Below are 18,575 nucleotides of genomic sequence, written 5' to 3'. Positions count from 1 at the left end.
TCAACCTCAGGACCTCGAGATCATAACCTCAGCCCAAGGCAGACAGGTAACCAACTCAGCCACCCATGCACCCCTAGAAAAATTTTCCTATAGCATTTCAAGATAAGATAGGTAAATATTGAGCATGTATTATATTACATTCTAAAACCCCAATATAATGTAAAGATTTTAAGGGATAATACCAACTTTAAAATTACTTGGAACAATCCCCTGATAAAAGCCTACATCCCTCAGTAGCACTAATGTACTGACCACTAACCATAGCCTCTCTCACTCTGATCATCAATTTCTTCTTAATTGCTCCTTTTATTGATTTCAACTAGCTAGAAACAGCTTCCCCAATGGGGCAGAAACCTGCCATTCTGTAGTATTAACGTAATCCTAATACTATAAAAAGAATTTATAAATGATAAAGGTATTATTTCAGATTCAGAATAGAAAGATATATTATTTAATAAGTACCACTGCATCAATCTGTTACCTGTTTGAAAATGTATGTGAATCTGTCCAGATGCCTATGCAACAGCCACAAACCATGAGTCCTTGGAGAAGCCAGGTATCTTGAGAATGCCACCAAAGCACCTCATGCTTCAATGAGTATCCCACTAGCATTACAGAACAAAAGCTAGGGGTCATACACTCTCTAGCTAACTCTTCTGGATCACGCGTCCTGAGCTCTCCCATTAATCACTGCATCCAACTCGTTTATTTGACGATGACATCTGGATTCCACTTCATGCCAGGCATCCTCACGTATTCTACCGCCCACTTCAGTTTCCTGCCCTCATGGAGTTTACATTCTCCTGTCCACTTTCTCTCCTCTAACAGACCATGAGGATCAATCCCATCACACTCTCCCTCCATCCATTTACTTGCCACAATCAGAAGTGCAAACCCCTTGGGTCATCCATCATCTCCTGGATTCTTGCGACTTTACTGTTTTATGTATCTCCTAATCTGATCAAATTCCCATCCCTCTCAACCCTCCCAAATCCTGTGTTATTCCACTGTACTCTCTATTTTTCTGTGCAGTCCCTTCAAAAAGAGGTTCCTTTTCTCTCACACCTTGTATGTTTATAAACTTGGAGGTAATGCCTTCCTCAATATTGTTTCGAACGTCAGTCATCTTAGATCCTCCAAATTCCCAAGTCCTCCAAGGCTCATGTCATCAATTATACCACTCACTAGCTACTCATCTCATTTTCTTGCTTCTACCTCATCCACTATTTGCCTCAGGCCCTGACTCACTGTCTTCCTCTTTACCCATTTCAACAGTCATTCTTGATGACTTCAGTGCTGTCATGTTGAATCACTGAATAACCTGACTGCTAAGTTCTTTGACTTCTTCACTTCAGTGAAGTAAGTCTTAGAACATCTGAGCCATGGACATCTGGAACATCTGAGCCATGTACTCCAAAATTCTTAACTTTTACTTTTCGTATATAAGAAAAATACCTCTAAAAATCTGAATGTTAAGTACCTCCTTTTTTTGTAATTCACTCACCCCTCTACATCATGACTCTATTAAGTTTTACTGAACTGAACTGACCGTTCCCAATTTCACTGACTCTTACCAACTCAATTAATTCTTACCAAATTCACTGGTTCTTGTATTTCATTATTCATCAAACCCTGCCCCCTCCATTGTCAGTACTTCCTCTAAAATGCAAACCCATTGTCCGCACTTCTTCCAAATACAATCTAAATACAAATTCTAAAATACAAACCCATTCAATTTCCTTCTCCTTGGCCTAACTTCATAACATCTCTTGCCTGAACTAAGGGAAGACACATAATTCGTCCCCTGTGTTCATTTTCTCTCCCTCACAATCAATTTTACATAGTATTCAGAGGATTGGATCTTTTAAAAATACACATCAGATATTACTCCCATGATTAAAATCCTATCCTGGGCTCTCCAATTAATTGGCTTAAAAATCTAAATCCAACTTACAAGGCAAAAATGATCTGGCTCCTGACTACTTCAATCTCTTACCACTCTCTCCTTTATTTACTATGCTCCAGTAATAGTAGACTTCTTTCAGATCCTTAAACACACCAAGCTGAATCCTATCTCTGGGCCTTTGCACTTGCTGTTCCCTCTGCCTAGAGAGCCTATCTTCTGTATATGTGCATGGTTAACTCCTTCAGATCATTCGTGTTTCAGCTCACATGTTTTCTTTTCCCTACCCAGTGTCTAATGACTTCAATCCCCACCTCCCCTTACTATACTCATATTGTCCTATATTATTTCTTTATAGAACATCACAACATAAAACTGTATTATTTGCTTTTTTATTGCATGTCTACTCCACGAGATGATAAATCCATGACAGAGCCTTGCCTCTGTTATAAACCAACCATCTACAATAGTGAGTAGCAGATGATAAGTATTTCATAAGCACTTGCTGGATTTATTATATGCATCTATAATATAATAAACATTAGCAGGGATCACTCAAGTCTGAGACTAAATGAGAATGTTTGAGGAAGAAGACATAGCTGTAGATTTAGGTCAAGGAATTAGCCCCTATTATCAACTGAAATCAATTACTCATATAAATACTTCTGACCCAAATAGCTTAACTGTCCCATGATTTTTCAGTTTACTTTCTTGGGATTACCTACATAATTATCAGACATTAATGCCAAGAATTAATCATAATTTGCCAGGTGAAATTTTTTAAGTGTAGAATCGAACTATTGCTTGCCACATAATTTTGAGAGTCATAGGACATGACTAACTTACATTGGGTTTACTTTTTTTCTAAAATTCCTAACTTTTTTTACATTTATTTTTGTTAACTTTATCCATCCCTACCACCAACTATGTCCCAGAAGAGAAAAATTATTTGACCCAAACTACACATAACTATATTAATTTTTTTTTCTTTCTCCTACAACATTGGGTCTTAGACTCCTAATATATGTTCAAAGGATGATCTGGTTATGGAATATGTGTGCCATCCCTCCCCACTTTGGGATAGCCACAAATTTAGGAAGTAAGCTGTAGAAGCCCTCATCCAACTCATGAATTGATCCTTTAAAACAATATCCTTTGTTCAACTCCTTCAACTTAATATAAATCTAAAAATTTGATAATCATTTTCATTATTAAATTCAATGGAATCTTAAGAGCCTTTCTTTGATGACTTGTTAAAATTTAACATTTCCCCCAATCTACCAAAAATGTGTTGAATTCCGTGTGATGTGTTTCTTGAGAACTTAATTCTGGGTCTTGGCAATTCTCTCCTTTTCTTGGTGCTCACTGGCAAGGCTTTAAAAATGTCTTCTAGATTTTTTTCCGGGTGACATCAAGTTCAAACTAGTTTACGGTTTAGAAGTTTTTTTCTTCTTTGAAACTTAATAGTACATTTACCTGTTCCTAGTCTTCTACTTTCTTTCCCATTCTCCAGGATTTTTTTTTTTTTTTAATGCATATAGTGTTACTTACCAAATCTCTTCTGTAAGTTCTTTAAATGTTGGGTTATAAACCATTGAGAAAAACAGACCACTGGGAGCTCATCTAGAATGCCTTTCTATTTGGGAATTTAATTCCCTCCAGAATGTAAACTAACTAACCAGAACTTTTTCAGTATTTATCTCTGGGTTTGGGTGACTTTTGTTTGCTTGTTTATATCCTTCAACAATGAGCATTTGTTAATTTACAGTAACCCCTGACAACACCACTTTTTTACTCTCTTAATGTTGTCTGGTCATTTCATTTTTCATATTTAAATATTTTTGTGTGTGTGAATGTACATTTTCTTAACATGCATGTGGTACTGTTTCAGTATCTTTGTTAAGAAATTTGCTCATTTAGTAACCGATACTTGATGCCATTGTAGTAAGCAAAGAATAAATTTGAGTCCACCAAGTTTGTTTAAAATTGTTACTTCTTATTAATTAAAATCTTTCAGAAACTTAGTCTCAAATTTTTTTCTCATGAATTACTAGGACATTGGGACAAAGAATAAAGTATGTGAAAAGACAAAATAAATATGTACCTCTAACCCAAAAATTGCATAGATTTCATCCTAGCTTTAACACACTCTATTCAAAGAAATAAATGCAGACTCTTCAGGATAATTAATTAGGTACAACTTGGAGGTGAACACCTCTCACAAAACTGGACACAGAAGCAGCGTTCAACATACTGTTACTAGTCATAAAAATAAAGAAAAACAAAAGGAGAGACATAAACTGTTGAGCCTGCTTTTAAGATTAATTTAATTTGAAAGGACTTCTTCAATTTGACTAAGAAATGGAAAACTGAAATGCCTAAATATCCATATCTGTCATATGTTTTATACATTATGTAATATATTTCTTCAATTTTCTTTTATAAAATCATACTATTATAATCAACACACCTTCACATAACATAAAGGTAGAAAAACCTGGTCTCCTGAAACTTTCAATGTGACTAAAATATGTAAAAATTGAATAGTGACAAAGGATAGAAAATTAAGCCTTCCATCATGGATGAAGACTGCCTATCACCAATGTTCTTTAAGTTGTGACATCTTTTGAAATTAAGAAGTTCATTACATGGACACCTGGGCGGCTCAGTGGGTTAAAGCCACTGCCTTCGGCTTAGGTCATGATCCCACAGTCCTGGGATCAGGCCCTACATCGAGCTCTCTGCTCAGTGGGGAGACTGCTTCCCCCTTTCTCTCTGCCTGCCTCTCTGCCTACCTGTGACCTCTGTCAAATAAGTAAATAAAAAATCTTAGAAAAATAAAAGTAAAGTTCATTACAGGAGGAGCCTTCAACAGTAGTGACTTTTAATCAAGAAGGTAAGTTCCTTTTACTTTCTGGTTTAATTCAATAAAATAATTTCAATGTGATTTACCTCCATACAGGTGAAGCAGAAAGAATTTATCCGAATAGTACTGGTGGTCTGATAAAACTTCTAAGGAATTTAGTGCATTCAGGCATCTCCAGAATGTAAATAAACCAAAATTTTTTCCATATTTACCTCTGGATTTGGATGATTTTTGTTTGTTTATATCTTTCAACAATGAGCATTGGGACCATGAAAGTCAATTTTTGCTATCACAAATAATGATTTTTATTTTTAAAAAATACTTGTAAGTGGTAGTCTTCCCAGATTAATTTAAGAAAGTAGACAAGTATTTCCAGAGTTAAACAGAGTAATGAACAATTTTTGTGTGAAAATACAGAGTAGACAGAAACTATGTTACTTCCTTCAATGATTCTAAAGTACTTCTCATTAAGTAACTGAAGTGTAGTAACCACTTATATTCAATAGATGGCGATCTTTACATTATACAGTGGTCACCAAACCAGCATTTGCATAGGACAGTATAACCCACCAGTAGAAAAGGAAATGAGATAAATTCAAACACTCCACATTTTGCAATAGACAAAACTTAGTGCTTGGTTACATACCCATTTTTTGGACCTATGGACTTTTTTCTAGGTTGACAAATGTACTCTGCACTAAGAGATTCTATCTGTTACTATTTTTATTTTTTAAAATTAGGAGACTCAATCTCATGAAACAAACTGAGGGCTGCTGGGGGGTGAGGGGGTGGGGATAGGGTGGTTGGGTTATGGACACTGGGGAGGTATGCGCTATGGTGAGTGCTGTGAAATGTGTTAAGCCTGATGATTCACAGACCTTTACCCCTGGAGCAAATAATACATTATATGTTAATAAAAATAAGTTAAAAAAAAAAAAAAGACTCTGTTATGGATGCCTTTGTGTTGTGTATTTTTGAGCAAATCCACTTGTTCTTACACTTCATAAAAATATATGGGAGGGGCGCCTGGTTGGCTCAGTGGGTTAAAGCCTCTGCCTTTGGCTCAGGTCACGATCCCAGGGTTCTGGGATGGAGCCCCACATCGGGCTCTCTGCTCAGTGGGGAGCCTGCTTCCCCCTCTCTCTCTGCCTTCCTCTCTGCCTATTTGTGATCTCTGTCAAATAAGTAAAATCTTTAAAAAATATATATAAATATGGGAATATGAGACTAGGGAGTGATCCTTGATTTCTTTGTATGGCTTATGAAGAATAAGTTTTAGGTAATTTACTCAAGTGACGTGTCTCAAAAAGGATAAACAACGGGAGCCCAGTATATTTGTGAAACAGCAACTGAAGGAAGACCTGGCTCAGGTCACCCAACTGTTTCTTCACGAAACTATTTTATGTAGGGTAACAGAACATCTGTGAACAAACTAAAATTATTTTTAAAACCTGCTATAAAAAGAGTATGTTTGGAAATCTTTATGAAATTTCTGCATTCTAAAGTTGATGATAGGTTTCTATTCAGGAAGTAACTTAAAATCTGTTTTGACAGCCTTCAGCTAGAAAGCATGTAGACATTAACTTAGTGCTACAGGACGGCCCATACACAGAGGATTTTTCCCCCTAGTACTGTTTCATTGCTTTGTGTAATGTAACTGGTGACTAGAGTTTGAACTATTTTCCTACCAAAGGGGGAGGCAGTTACTACTCTCTTGAAGGATATTTTAAGTCTTTGAAAATTAAAAACTCCTATCATACATTATTCTTACCATAATATATGAAAAATCAGAAACTACCATTACTTGAGCAAGAGAGGTAAAAGACTGATAAAATATGTTCTGATCATAATTTTATACATCTTTTTGCTAATCAAAATGCTATTTTTTACTTATTCATATAGGCCTCTATAAGTATGAAAATTTAAAAACTGCTTATTAAATAAATTATTTTACTTTATAATAGAAACTGAAAAGATGGTGAGATCAAGAAAATCACCCTTTAACTTAAGATAAATTGTATGGTGTTGACACAATGATGCAGTTTAGGTATAAATATAAATTTTTTTAAAGTTATTTCAATGAAATTTCCTTTTTTAAAAAAATTTATTTGAGAGAGAGAATGAGAACAAATGGAGGTGGTGAGAAGCCAGCTCCCCACTGAGCAGGCAGCCCAAAACCTGGGGATCATGACCTGAGCTGAAGGCATGCATACTCTTAACTGACTGAGCCACCCAGGTACCCCTCAGTGAAATCTCCTATAGCCCCCCATAATTCTCTACTCTGGTAAATCACGTATTATTATTATTAGCTTTCCACAGTTAATATGCTGTTGATAATATAGCTGTTGCTTCTTTTCAGTCAATGTTGCAGATTAGACTCTTTAACCTCAAACTTCCTTCCCTTAGTAATGAAAAACTCTGGGTTTTCCAGAGTACTAGGCATTTCATACACCCATTTCTAAAATTAGGTATTGTCATATCACACGAGTACTAAGCTAGTCATGCTGAGAAAGATCAAAAACACAAAGGAAGATGGATTAAGAAACAAATTTTTCATATTTTAGAAAGTATCTTCCATAACTATTTAACTAAGTGATAACAGAAGAGAGAAAGCATCAACACTTTTGCCAATCAGGTTGCCAATGCACAACAATTCTCCTTTGAAGCAACTAAGGTATGGTTCCACTTTACCTAGAATACAAATATTAATGCCTTGATTTTTATAAAAACTTGACTTACACTGAATTTATATTCAATTAAAAGTTACGTTTACCATGCTGCTAAAAATTTCCCTAATATTTAACAACTAAGAAATTGGAGAAATATGCATTTATATGCAATTAGAAACCATTATTTAGTGCTAACTAGTGCCACATATGGTAAGGATATGCAAACACTTGTGTTCAAAGAGCTTATACTCTAGTTAGACATATAGGGCAGGGAGAAAAACACCTGTAATCCAAAAGAGAAAAAGAGGCACCACAACAGAGATTAACAACAATTCTTCTGAGTCCAAGTCAGTGAGTCTACTTAAGAATAACATTTTTTAGATCCTAACCTGCCAAATTGGTATTAGTACCAAAAGGCCACTGGTATCGATTATGGACTGAATGGTTTCCCCCCAAAATTCATATGTTAAAGCCCTAACCCTCCAGTGTGACAGTATTCTGATATAAGGCCTACAAGATGGTAATTCAAGTTAAATGAGGTCATTAAAGTGAGTCCCTGATATGAGAAGATTAATATTCCTATAGAAAGAGGAGACACCAGAGCTCTGTGTGTGTCAACAGAGGAAAGGCCATGTGAGGACACATGAAGAAGGTGGTCATCTGCAAGCTAGACAGAATAGACTTCCCAGAAATCTACCCGCATAGCACCTTGGTCTTGGACTTCTAACTTCTAGAACTGTTAGAAAATACATTTCTGTCATTTAAGTTACCTAGTCTGTGGTATCTAGGTGGCAGCCCGAGCTGACTAATACAGTATATTTCTAATTTAAGAATAAGTTCACCAGAGATGAATCTTACAGTTCTAATATTTTTTATATTTGTACTACTTATGTATTTATTTTATTTATATATACTTATATTAAATGTCCATTTATATATTGAATGTATAAAGCTTTACTTAGACAGTTACAGTTATATCTAGAAAGAAATACTATGCCTGTTAGGATGCCTTTTCCTGGGGCGCCTGGATGGCTCAGTGGGTTCAAGCCTCTGTCTTTGGCTCAGGTCATGACCTCTCTTTGCTCAGCAGTGAGCCTGCTTCCCCCCCTCTCTCTGCCTGCCTTTCTGTCTACTTGTGATCTCTACCCATCAAATTAAATAAAATCTTAAAAAAAAAAAAGAATGCCTTTCCTTCCAATTTATATTATTATGCTAACACTCTTAGCTTCAAAGAGCTCATACTCTAGTTGAAGATTTATGACATATAGACTAAGATCTACAATTCAAATTAGGGAAGGAGTGGTAGAAATTACATAGTATATGACTTCAGATTACTGCCACTATGGAAGATGGAGGTGGCACATGTGGGTGAGTCTGTGTGGCTGGAACTGTAGGAAGGAATAAGGGTATCTTGGAAGAGGGAGGATTTGCCCTCAGCCCAGTCATTCTCACTGGCACACCACGGGCATTTGGGGCAGGATCACACTTCATTCTGTGAAATTATTCAGAGCATTACAAGATGTTTAGCATCCTTAGCCCCCACTAGCATCCTCCTGGCCCTGTAAGATCTGTATTTTCCCCCTACACATTTCCTACTATGCTGCTACTCAGCGGCAACTCCCCCAAGAGAAAACAGAAAGTAAACTTTTATGGATGTGAAGAAAACAGCAGATGTGTTCAAATAAAATGTATTAAGTGACTGAGTAAATGGCTAATACAGTTTATTCTAAAATGCTGCATATGGAAAATTTGTAACATACAAAATCATAGTAATATTTTGTTAAGTGCTGCTTGTCAGTTACAAGAGTTTATTACATTTACTCAGAGTTCATCCTAATTTTCCACTTTGAAGCTTTTCATTGATTCATTCATATAGCCTTGACTACATCTGATTTCTAAATTGCTTTACCAACTCATTACTCCCAGAATGCTTCTTTGCAATTACCTAAAAAACATCCTTTACTCAAGGCAAGAGAAGTAATGTGACCTCTTTTCAGCTTCCATATACCTTGCTGGCTGCACGAACATGATCTTTCATTTTAAGGGTTTCCCTAAATGCTGTTTGTGATCTGGGTTGAAAATTCAAGGAGAAGGGATTAGAAGTGACAAAGACAGAGAAAATGATGGGGAGATGAAGAAATGAGAAGAATCCACACAACTGAGGACCAAGCTGGAATCTACAAGAGCCAGGTTATCTCTACAGAGGCTGAAATGGTCAGGGGCTTTTCACTTCAGCCTTACACCCCTCCAGTCAGCTCATGAACTGTCGCTTTGGAGGAAGGGCATCTGCTGCTGAGGTGACATGTGAAGGGGCTGACCCCTGAAGGCTATCTGCCCCCTACACACACACACACACCCCAACAGTGGTATCAAGTCCTGCACTGAGGTGATATCTGGAAGGGCTTCAGTGTCCACCACTGAAAAACTTCCTTATTTTAAAGAAGTGGGAAACTCAGGGGCAGAAACTTATGAGTTGTGAATCTGAGTCTCAAACTCAGAAGTTATCATTCCTTGCTTATCATTCTGTATTAATGACATCTCTTTTGGAAAGAATGAACAAGGAAATATTTACTTGGTTTAAGTATTTTTCTTGAATGGGACAAACAAGGAATGAGTTCAAACAATTCTTGATATGTTTTTATGGACAGAACTAAGCTTTCAAAGTCATCCCTAAATTATGAATGAAGGTACTTTATGTCTAATTTCTACACATTAGAGGTGTTGTTTATAAATGTCTTTATGTGTGTTTTACAGGGCATTTTGATCTCTACTAATGCATTACCAACATATACTATAATGATGCCTCCTTTTCATAAGTCTTCATTGGGTCTAATGGGAAAAGCATAAAAACGATAACTACGCCAAGAGCAACACTAAGTAAATGAATGTACTTTATTTAGCTTCGATAAAATTTTAATAAACCTCCTTAGTTCTTCATTTTTAAATTCTTCTTGAAAGTGGTTAGATCGAAGACAACTTCCCATTCAAAATGCTGTGGATAATATGGGAAATAGAAGATACAAATATACATATTACCTCTTTAAATCATGCTTCCTATCATATACTGTATTTTGGCTATACTGCCCCTTCTGTTCTGTTCTGTATACTTGCCATGTTCCTTTTCACCTCAGGGTTTCCACACTCACTTCATCTGCCTTGAACAGAGACCCAAAGTCATCGCATGGCTGACTCCTCTTCCTCTCTCAGGTGATAGCATTAAGGTTATCTCCTCAGAGGTCCACAAATCCCTCCATGTGTGGGCCACATTTCCTTTATACTAATTTATTTACCTCAGATCACCTTGTTTATGCATTTATCTGCTACTCATTATTTAACTCCTAGTACATATCTGTGCCTGGCATTTAAGTAATTATTTCACATAGAAGAATAACTCAGACAACAAATGGATATTTCTGATTTATAGGATTTTAAATATGAATCAGAGATGCAAAAAATTATGAGATTTTTAATCTGGGGAAATCAATTCACACAAATTTCTGAATAAATCTGAATATAACACGGGACAGTTACTCTCTATCTTAATATCATAATTTTTATTAAATAAGTTCTCTACAGGGGCACCTGGGTGGCTCAGTGGGTTAAAGCCTCTACCTTCAGCTCAGGTCATTACTCCAGGGTCGTGGGATCGAGCCCCGCATCAGGCTCTCTGCTCAGCAGGGAGTCTGCTTCCTTCTCTCTCTGCCTGCTTCTCTGCCTACTTATGATCTCTGTCTGCCAAATAAATAAATAAAATCTTAAAAAAAAAATTCTCTACAATATTTTTATCTGAGTCTTCCTAATGGGCATCTTAAATGGCATAAGACTGTATAAAATGAGTATTTGTTTCCATAAATAATAAATTTTTCAAGGTAACAAAAATATTCGCTTTGCGGGAGACATTCCATTTTCTAATTGGTAAAACCTTGCAAAAACGTTGAAAATTCTTAACTTTCAAATTCTACATTAAAAACAAGCTTATAATAAAGAAAGTCTGTATAAGAGAGACAAACAAAAACAAGCTATAAATTAGGTCACTAGACTTAGAATAATATTTTTGCAAGGAACTTTTACAATATTTGGCTAGCTTTTAAACTAGGAATATAAGATGTCTCAGAAGATTAATTGAACACAGGAATTCAACCTCTGACGGGGTCAAATGGAATGTCTTTTGTGATCCAGGCTGAACACTTGTACTCATACTCAGCTATAGATCACTCTACTTACCTTAGTAAATGCTTTCAATGAGATATTAAGTACTTTATTTTTAATCAGGGAGGTACTAAATTCTTATTTTCAACTGTACTTATTACATCTTATTAAGTTCTATACATGTTCACTTGTCTTTACTAGGGAGAAAGTCTTTTATTTACCTAAAATTCTCATTCTAGTAGCTCTCTCTCTCTCTCAACTACATAGTTACTCTAGAAATTTGGTGCATGGTGGGAAATATTTTGTTTACTCTACCCTACCGCTTATTTTCATGAGAATTTCATGCCATCTACTTTCAAATATCATCTTTTTAGATGGATGAGAACTATTAGGTATAGGAAAGCCTGGGCTAAGAAAGAATATTTTCTTACAGAGGCCATAGACACAGTAATAATGGATTGATGTCAGGATCATAAAGCCACAAGCAGTATCTGATACAGTAGAAGAGGGAAACCTTACTAAATTACAAAGTACAGTGGAAATAAGCACAGATAAATCCTAGATCTTTAAATACATTTTGTGTACAAAATTTTAGATAGTAATCAAACATTAACTGAAATTAATGTTAGTTTCTCCAAATTACCAGGTAGTTGTTCTAGTCTATGGTGACATCCAAGTGAAAAAAAAAAAAAAACGCAGAAAAATAAAAATGTCTTGAACGGGAGCACCTGGCTGGCCCAGTCAGTAGAGTATGCAACACCTGATCTCAGGGCTGTGAGTTTGAACCTCACACTGGGTGTAGTAGACCTCATTTATAAGAAAAATAGTAGTAATAATAATATAAGTTAATTTTTAAATGCCTTGAATGCAGGCAAAATCCCCCAGTAATCATTTTCCACAAAGACAAATGTTATGTTGTGCAACAATCTAATTTTCTATGTCACTCACATAAGGTATTATGTCAAATAACATGACAATTCAGAAAAAAAAATGGGCCTTTGTCATACTCCACACTCATTCTAGCAGCCTTGCAAAATTAAAAATGTCTTGCAAATGAAATGTCCAGAGAATTATTTATTTTGTCCAAGTGATAGTGTAACAAGTCCGGGAGAGCACTGTTACTGGTTTCAGGGAAACAGAAAACAATTACAAAGCTAAGTTAAAGGCAACTTTATTACAGTACTTTTCCAAATTTCAAAATGCATTTATTACTGAATTTAGAACTAACGTATAATACATTATTTTACAAAACAGAAAGCATATCTGGTCAGATATTAGCTTGCATGTATTGCCCAAAATATAGTTTCCTAAGAATAGCAGCAACACACAATAGTTTATATCACTAAGTAAAATATTTCTGATGTCACATAAAGAATCATTTATAATTTATTTTATGTTCATTTAAAAACAAAACAAAGTTATCTTTTCTATTTCTTACTAGTTAATGCCTTGAAGTTGTTTATACCCTAAGAACATCCACCAGTTTGAAAATATTTCTTTTGGTAGAAAATGGGATTTTTGAAGCTAACCAGACTAAAAGAACACTTAATTTCCCCACTGCAAATAGGGGCAGAATTCTCTTCTTCCCTTTTTTAGGTGCCAAATCTGGGCCTCCTTCTCTTCATAGCCATCCTGAAATAATACCTGCTTTAAAAAATACCCAAATCTACAATAAACTCTATTCTAATAAAGTCTTCTCTGTTTTATCTTGCCTCCTCCTATTTGCTTACTTAGGATAATTTACAACCCACTTTGAACATTATGTAATAATGAATTTAAAAGTAATCTTGGGAAAGGTAGTAACATGAAGGGTGTATTTTCAAAATTAGATGAGAATATTATTTGCTCATCTGCCTCTGCTTTACACAACCAACCAAATTCAACTTCAAATAGAGTTCCTCTTCCAACATTACTACAATGGAAACAGATATAAGACCACTGAACAGATCAGATTCCCTTACTTTACTCTCCTGGTTTAAGATTTGTTAGCTACCAACTAGCACAAAACAAGTTAATCTTCCTCTTTTTTACAACTGCAGGAAATGGTTAGAAAAGTATAGAAAAGATTCTATTTTTTCGTAAGGCAAATTTAATACAGATTTTGCTGTGAGGTTGGAAAAAAAGAAAAAGTGAATGAAAAGGTTATGTGCTGGTTGCTTGGGGGGCAAGACTCATAAATCACTGTACGTTAAGAGCACGTGCTGAAACTTCATGGTGCCAGTCACGTAATTTTGTGTATTTGGGACTAAAGACGTGAAGGGGTATCTTTTCCCTGTGGAAAAACAAAAAGAAAAGAAAAGAAAAGAAAAGTGATAGAACAGTCATAAGAAAGAGAAAGTTTCTACACTTAGTTCATCATGCAGAAAACATGCTTTTTAAAAGTTTAATTTTACATAACTATTTTATTTAATAGCAAAGATTTTAAGGGTAGAGCATTTTTATAAACACAGAAATTAATACATAGAGCCCTCTTGGAAACCCATTTTTATGCCCAAAAACAAAATTTCTACAAGACAACACCAACTCACTCACGAAGACCCATAGCGTTAGCAAAGCACTCCCAAATATACTCCTCTGCCCACTTTTTTCAATACGAAAGGAAATTAACCTTGCATGAAATGCAGATGGTATCTACTAACTCAAAAATCTCTACGTCTTTAAATCCCACAGTTAAGTCCCACCAAAGATACCAAAGTTAAATGCTTAGCTTCTAGTTACAAAGACAAAAAGCCATACCACTACACTGGAAAATGTGAAAAAATAAAGCGAGATCATTCATGTAAAGGAAAGCATTCCAATCAACCAAAGAAATGGCCAACTTACTTTGCCTTCTTTGTATTTTCAGTGTCCGATTCTTTCACTGAAATATAATAAGTAATATCCAACATTAGTTGACTTTTTTTTAACTTGAAAAATCATTTGAACAATTACCTGTACCAGTCACTATCAAATGGTCAAGCTGTGCAGAGACAATAAAAAACATCCCACGTCATGCTGTCATTGACTATGTACTACTGTCAGCACTACTACTGCTGCTACTACTGCTCCACTTTCCAATGCAATTCTCCTGGGCTAGCTTATGTACGTGAACCATATTATGCATGGCATAATTTAAAAGCAAACTGCCTCAGGAAAATTACTGTTTTCCAATAATTACCCATCTGTCTAAATGCTATTCTCTATGCCAAAGAACATTTGTATATTACAATCCCTAGGTATTCACTTACGATGCTCAGTTCCAGTGATCTGGGCGAGGATTCGGAAAGAACGAGACTGAGTCGTTCCAGTCCGTGGACGCCAATCTTCAGTGTCCTCAATCAGTCTCTTCTTGCTGGCATCACTATGAGTTGGTATGTGATAAAACTCCGTATTGCGCTCCACAATGTGTTTTCTTGGTGGGCTAGGAAGGAAAGAATTACAAATTTTTAAATCATGTTAAGGATAAAATATCCTCTACCAAATTAATTATAATTTACACATTTAATATCACTGCTTTTTTTTTAATATATCTTTTGCTTTTCCTAGTGAGCTCAGCCTTGATTTTTTAAAAAGATGCCCTGCTGTAATAGACTTTTTCTGAAACTAGTAAAAAAAAAAAAAAGACATTTATATGCTAACATAAAATAATATAAGTATCTATCCAAAAGAAAGTTTACCGTTTAGGTGGGGTTCTCCTTTTAATGGACAGAAGAAGGCAGCAGAAGAGAGATTCCAGCATAAAGAAAAGGAAAAGAATAAGAAAAGAAGGAAAATAATGAGAACTGCAAAGTCCACAGTTAAAAAAATTTTTTTCTAATTACATGTATTGTTCTTCTACCTATCTTATGCTTCACTAAACACAGCTATGGACTATATTTGCAACCACCATTAAATATCAACATATTCCCAAAATGTACTGGCTTTCACAAAATTAAAGGAATGTATCTTCACTACTCCTGGGAACTGGTTCAACACAGGCTAAGTCAGTAATTCCCGGGAATGGTTTAGTATAGGCTAAGTCAGTAATTCCAAACATAATTTTGAAAAGGGTCAGAACTGTTACTTTCTATGGCTTTCTCATTCATGTGTAGATACCCATCATTCTAAATAAAGTTATGTGCAGGGTCAGTGTAGGGAATAAGAGCTGTGGTATATGGGAAACCAATAAATTTATCAAAACACCAAGATGTAAATCTTGGCTCTATGACTTTATAGATGTGTGACTTCTGGACAAGCCAACCTCACTGAGCCTTTTTCTTTTCATTTATACATGAGTATATCAAATACAAAGTGGCACTGCTCTAAGCATTAAATGAAATAATATGTGTGAAAGGGATTGTAAACTACAGAATTCAAGAACTATGAGTTTGCTAAGAACATTCATTTTTCTATTAACAAAGCATAAACATTAAGGAATTTATTAAATACATTAATACTTTGGCCTAAGATCTGCTAACATAATGAATACCCTGTTCTCTTCTCCCTCCCCATCAAAACAGGACAAACTCAAACTTTTGGAAGCTATAAGTCTAATTCCAGGAGAGATAAAGGAGCCTAAGTCTGGACTAGCAGACTATTGCCGTAAGATCCAAGCAGAGAAAGTGCTGAAAGAGTATCAGATGTGAGTGTAAACCTCCTGGGTGTAACTCCTTGCTACAAATTCACAGTACTATCAGAATGCCGCTGGACTGCCGTCATTTTAAAAGTTACATTCCTAAAACTGTTTTGGTATACTAGAAGTGTTCTTGCCCAATGAACAATATGATAGGATTAACATCAACACTGGCTTTAAAAACAGACAAGTAATAGTTTCAAGCATGACATCCTTCACTTAGCAGCTGTTTTGTGCAAGTCATTTAACTTCTCCCCATCAGAGGAAAAGGGACTGCATTTACCTTAAAGAGTTGTTTTGAGGAATAAATAAGATCAATAATATATGTAAAGTGTTCTCTAAAGTACCTAATACACAGTAATGATTACATAATGGCTTCTTTTATGATCACTAAAAACATTATTTGAAATGCATGTTTTAAGGCTATGGGTCATCAGGGGTGCCTGGGTGGCTCAGTGGGGTAAGCCTCTCCCTTCAGCTCAGGTCATGGTCTCGGGGTCTCAGGGTCCTGGAATCAAGTCCGGGATCAGGCACTCTGCTTGTCAGGGAGCCTGCTTCCTCCTCTCTCCCTCTGTCTGCCTCTCTATCTACTTGTGATCTCTTGTCTGTCAAATAAATAAATAAAATATTTTTTAAAAAGACTATGGATCATCGGAATATATAAAGAAGAGAAGGGTGCCTCGGTTGGCTCAGCGGTTAAGTGTTAAGTGTCCCACCCTTGGTTTCCACTTGGGTTCAGGTCACAGTATCATGGGTCATGAGACTGAGCCATGTTGGGGCTCTGCGCTCAGTGGGAATCTGCTTGAGATTCTCTCCCACTGTCCCATCCCCATGAACTCTCTTTTACGCAAATAAATAAATCTTGAAAAATAACAGAGTAAATAATATTTACATACAAAATATTTATAGCTTATAGTAAAATTTTAAGATTCCAAAAGTGAAATATCTGATATTAATTACTTCACTAAAAACCCAATCTTTTTTAAAAGAGGGTTTTAGGGGGCACCTAGGTGGCTCAGTGGGTTAAGCCTCTGCCTTAAGCTCAGGTCGTGATTCCGGGGTCCTGGGATTGAGGCCCGCATCAGGCTCTCTGCTCAGCAGGGAGCCTGCTTCCCCCCCACTCTCTGCCTGTCTCTCTGTCTACTTGTGATCTCTCTCTGTCAAATAAATAAATGAAATCTTAAAAAAAAAAAAAAGAGAGAATTTTTTAAAAATCAGAATACACAGAGTACTTCATAAACACACTACATTTAGAAGATATAATTTCCTAAACAGACAAGAAACAGACATAAGGTAAAGACCTTATGCAATTACTTGAAAAACTTCATATTTAGCTACTAAACTTAAAGTTTAAATTTCTCTGTAATTACTGAATGCAGTTTACTCTTAAATGGTGCCAATTTCAACTATAAGACTATTTTATTTTCTACAAAAGGTTTGGTCTGTAAAAATACAAAACAGTGGTGTCAAGCTAAGAATAAGTACACTGGGAAAAATAAAATGACACCACTTAAGAATACGTTTTAGCCACAACATACTTGGAAAAAGCATGGTACACCTCTGAATCTCTGATATTCACCACAGCTTAAGGCCCTGTGTTAAGTGATATGAAGTTTCTAAACATTCACTTAGCTTTTCTGGCTCTGATACTCTAAACTCTGATGGCTGTGATAAAGAAGAGAGTCATCTCAATGATTTTATTTTTTTAAAATATATTTGAGATAGAACATTAATTTAACTATCAAAAGCAAATAATTTATTTCAAAATACAGATACTCACAATTAGCAACTTTATTCATATTTTTAAAAAAATACTAAACAAGAGAGACCAAAACTATGTCTCTAACTCCAGTATACACGGTCTACAATACTTATCTCTTTGAAGGGGCAGCTTACTGATTTTTCCCACCGCCAAAGTGGAATACACACCCACTGATTTAGAAGAAATTCCTTAGTATGAAAAACATGTTTCCTAAGTCCCTTAACAAATTTGAAAATTCTTGCATGGAGAAGACATTAACCAAGTTTGCTGGTGGTATTAAATTGAAAGTAAGATGGAAAGTTAGAGACAATGATGAAATTACAAAAGGAACCATTGATTAGGTACTTACACAGTGCCAGGGTTACTGAAGGAAGAATAATACACACAAGAAATATGTAACAGAGTAGAGAAGACATTGATGTTCCCAGGATAATGGAAAATGGACAAATAGGAGGCAAAAAAAAAATGGGGGGGGGGATAGAAAAAAAGAAAATAAAAAATGAAATAATGAAATTCAAAACAATGAATTTACATGAAGATATTACACATAAACACCATGCTTCAAAATAAACATGTAAACACAAACAAAAATGAACAAATATTAGTCAAAATTCTGTTATATGTTAACAGAGAAA

General features: G+C 35.5%; 1 protein-coding gene across 15 annotated transcripts in view; it reads right to left on the bottom strand.

Moving 5' to 3' along the window:
• Positions 1-18,575, bottom strand: part of PDLIM5 (PDZ and LIM domain 5) — a 205,313-nt gene that overhangs the window by 65,178 nt on the left and 121,560 nt on the right. For 7 of the 15 annotated variants that reach the window (XM_032332916.1, XM_032332919.1, XM_032332922.1 and 4 more), the window contains 3 exons: positions 15,244-15,261; positions 14,815-14,987; positions 14,411-14,447 (listed from right to left, as the gene is read on the bottom strand). In XM_032332916.1, coding sequence (XP_032188807.1) covers positions 14,411-14,447; positions 14,815-14,987; positions 15,244-15,261 — 228 coding nt within the window. Of the gene's footprint in view, positions 1-12,741; positions 13,860-14,410; positions 14,448-14,814; positions 14,988-15,243; positions 15,262-18,289; positions 18,305-18,575 lie in introns of those variants that run through there. The other 8 variants (XM_032332918.1, XM_032332920.1, XM_032332923.1 and 5 more) reach the window with 4 other exon arrangements.

The sequence above is a fragment of the Mustela erminea genome, chromosome 2 (assembly GCF_009829155.1).
Source record: "Mustela erminea isolate mMusErm1 chromosome 2, mMusErm1.Pri, whole genome shotgun sequence".
Taxonomy (NCBI): Eukaryota; Metazoa; Chordata; class Mammalia; order Carnivora; family Mustelidae; genus Mustela; species Mustela erminea.
This window is presented reverse-complemented; position numbering and strand designations above follow the sequence as displayed.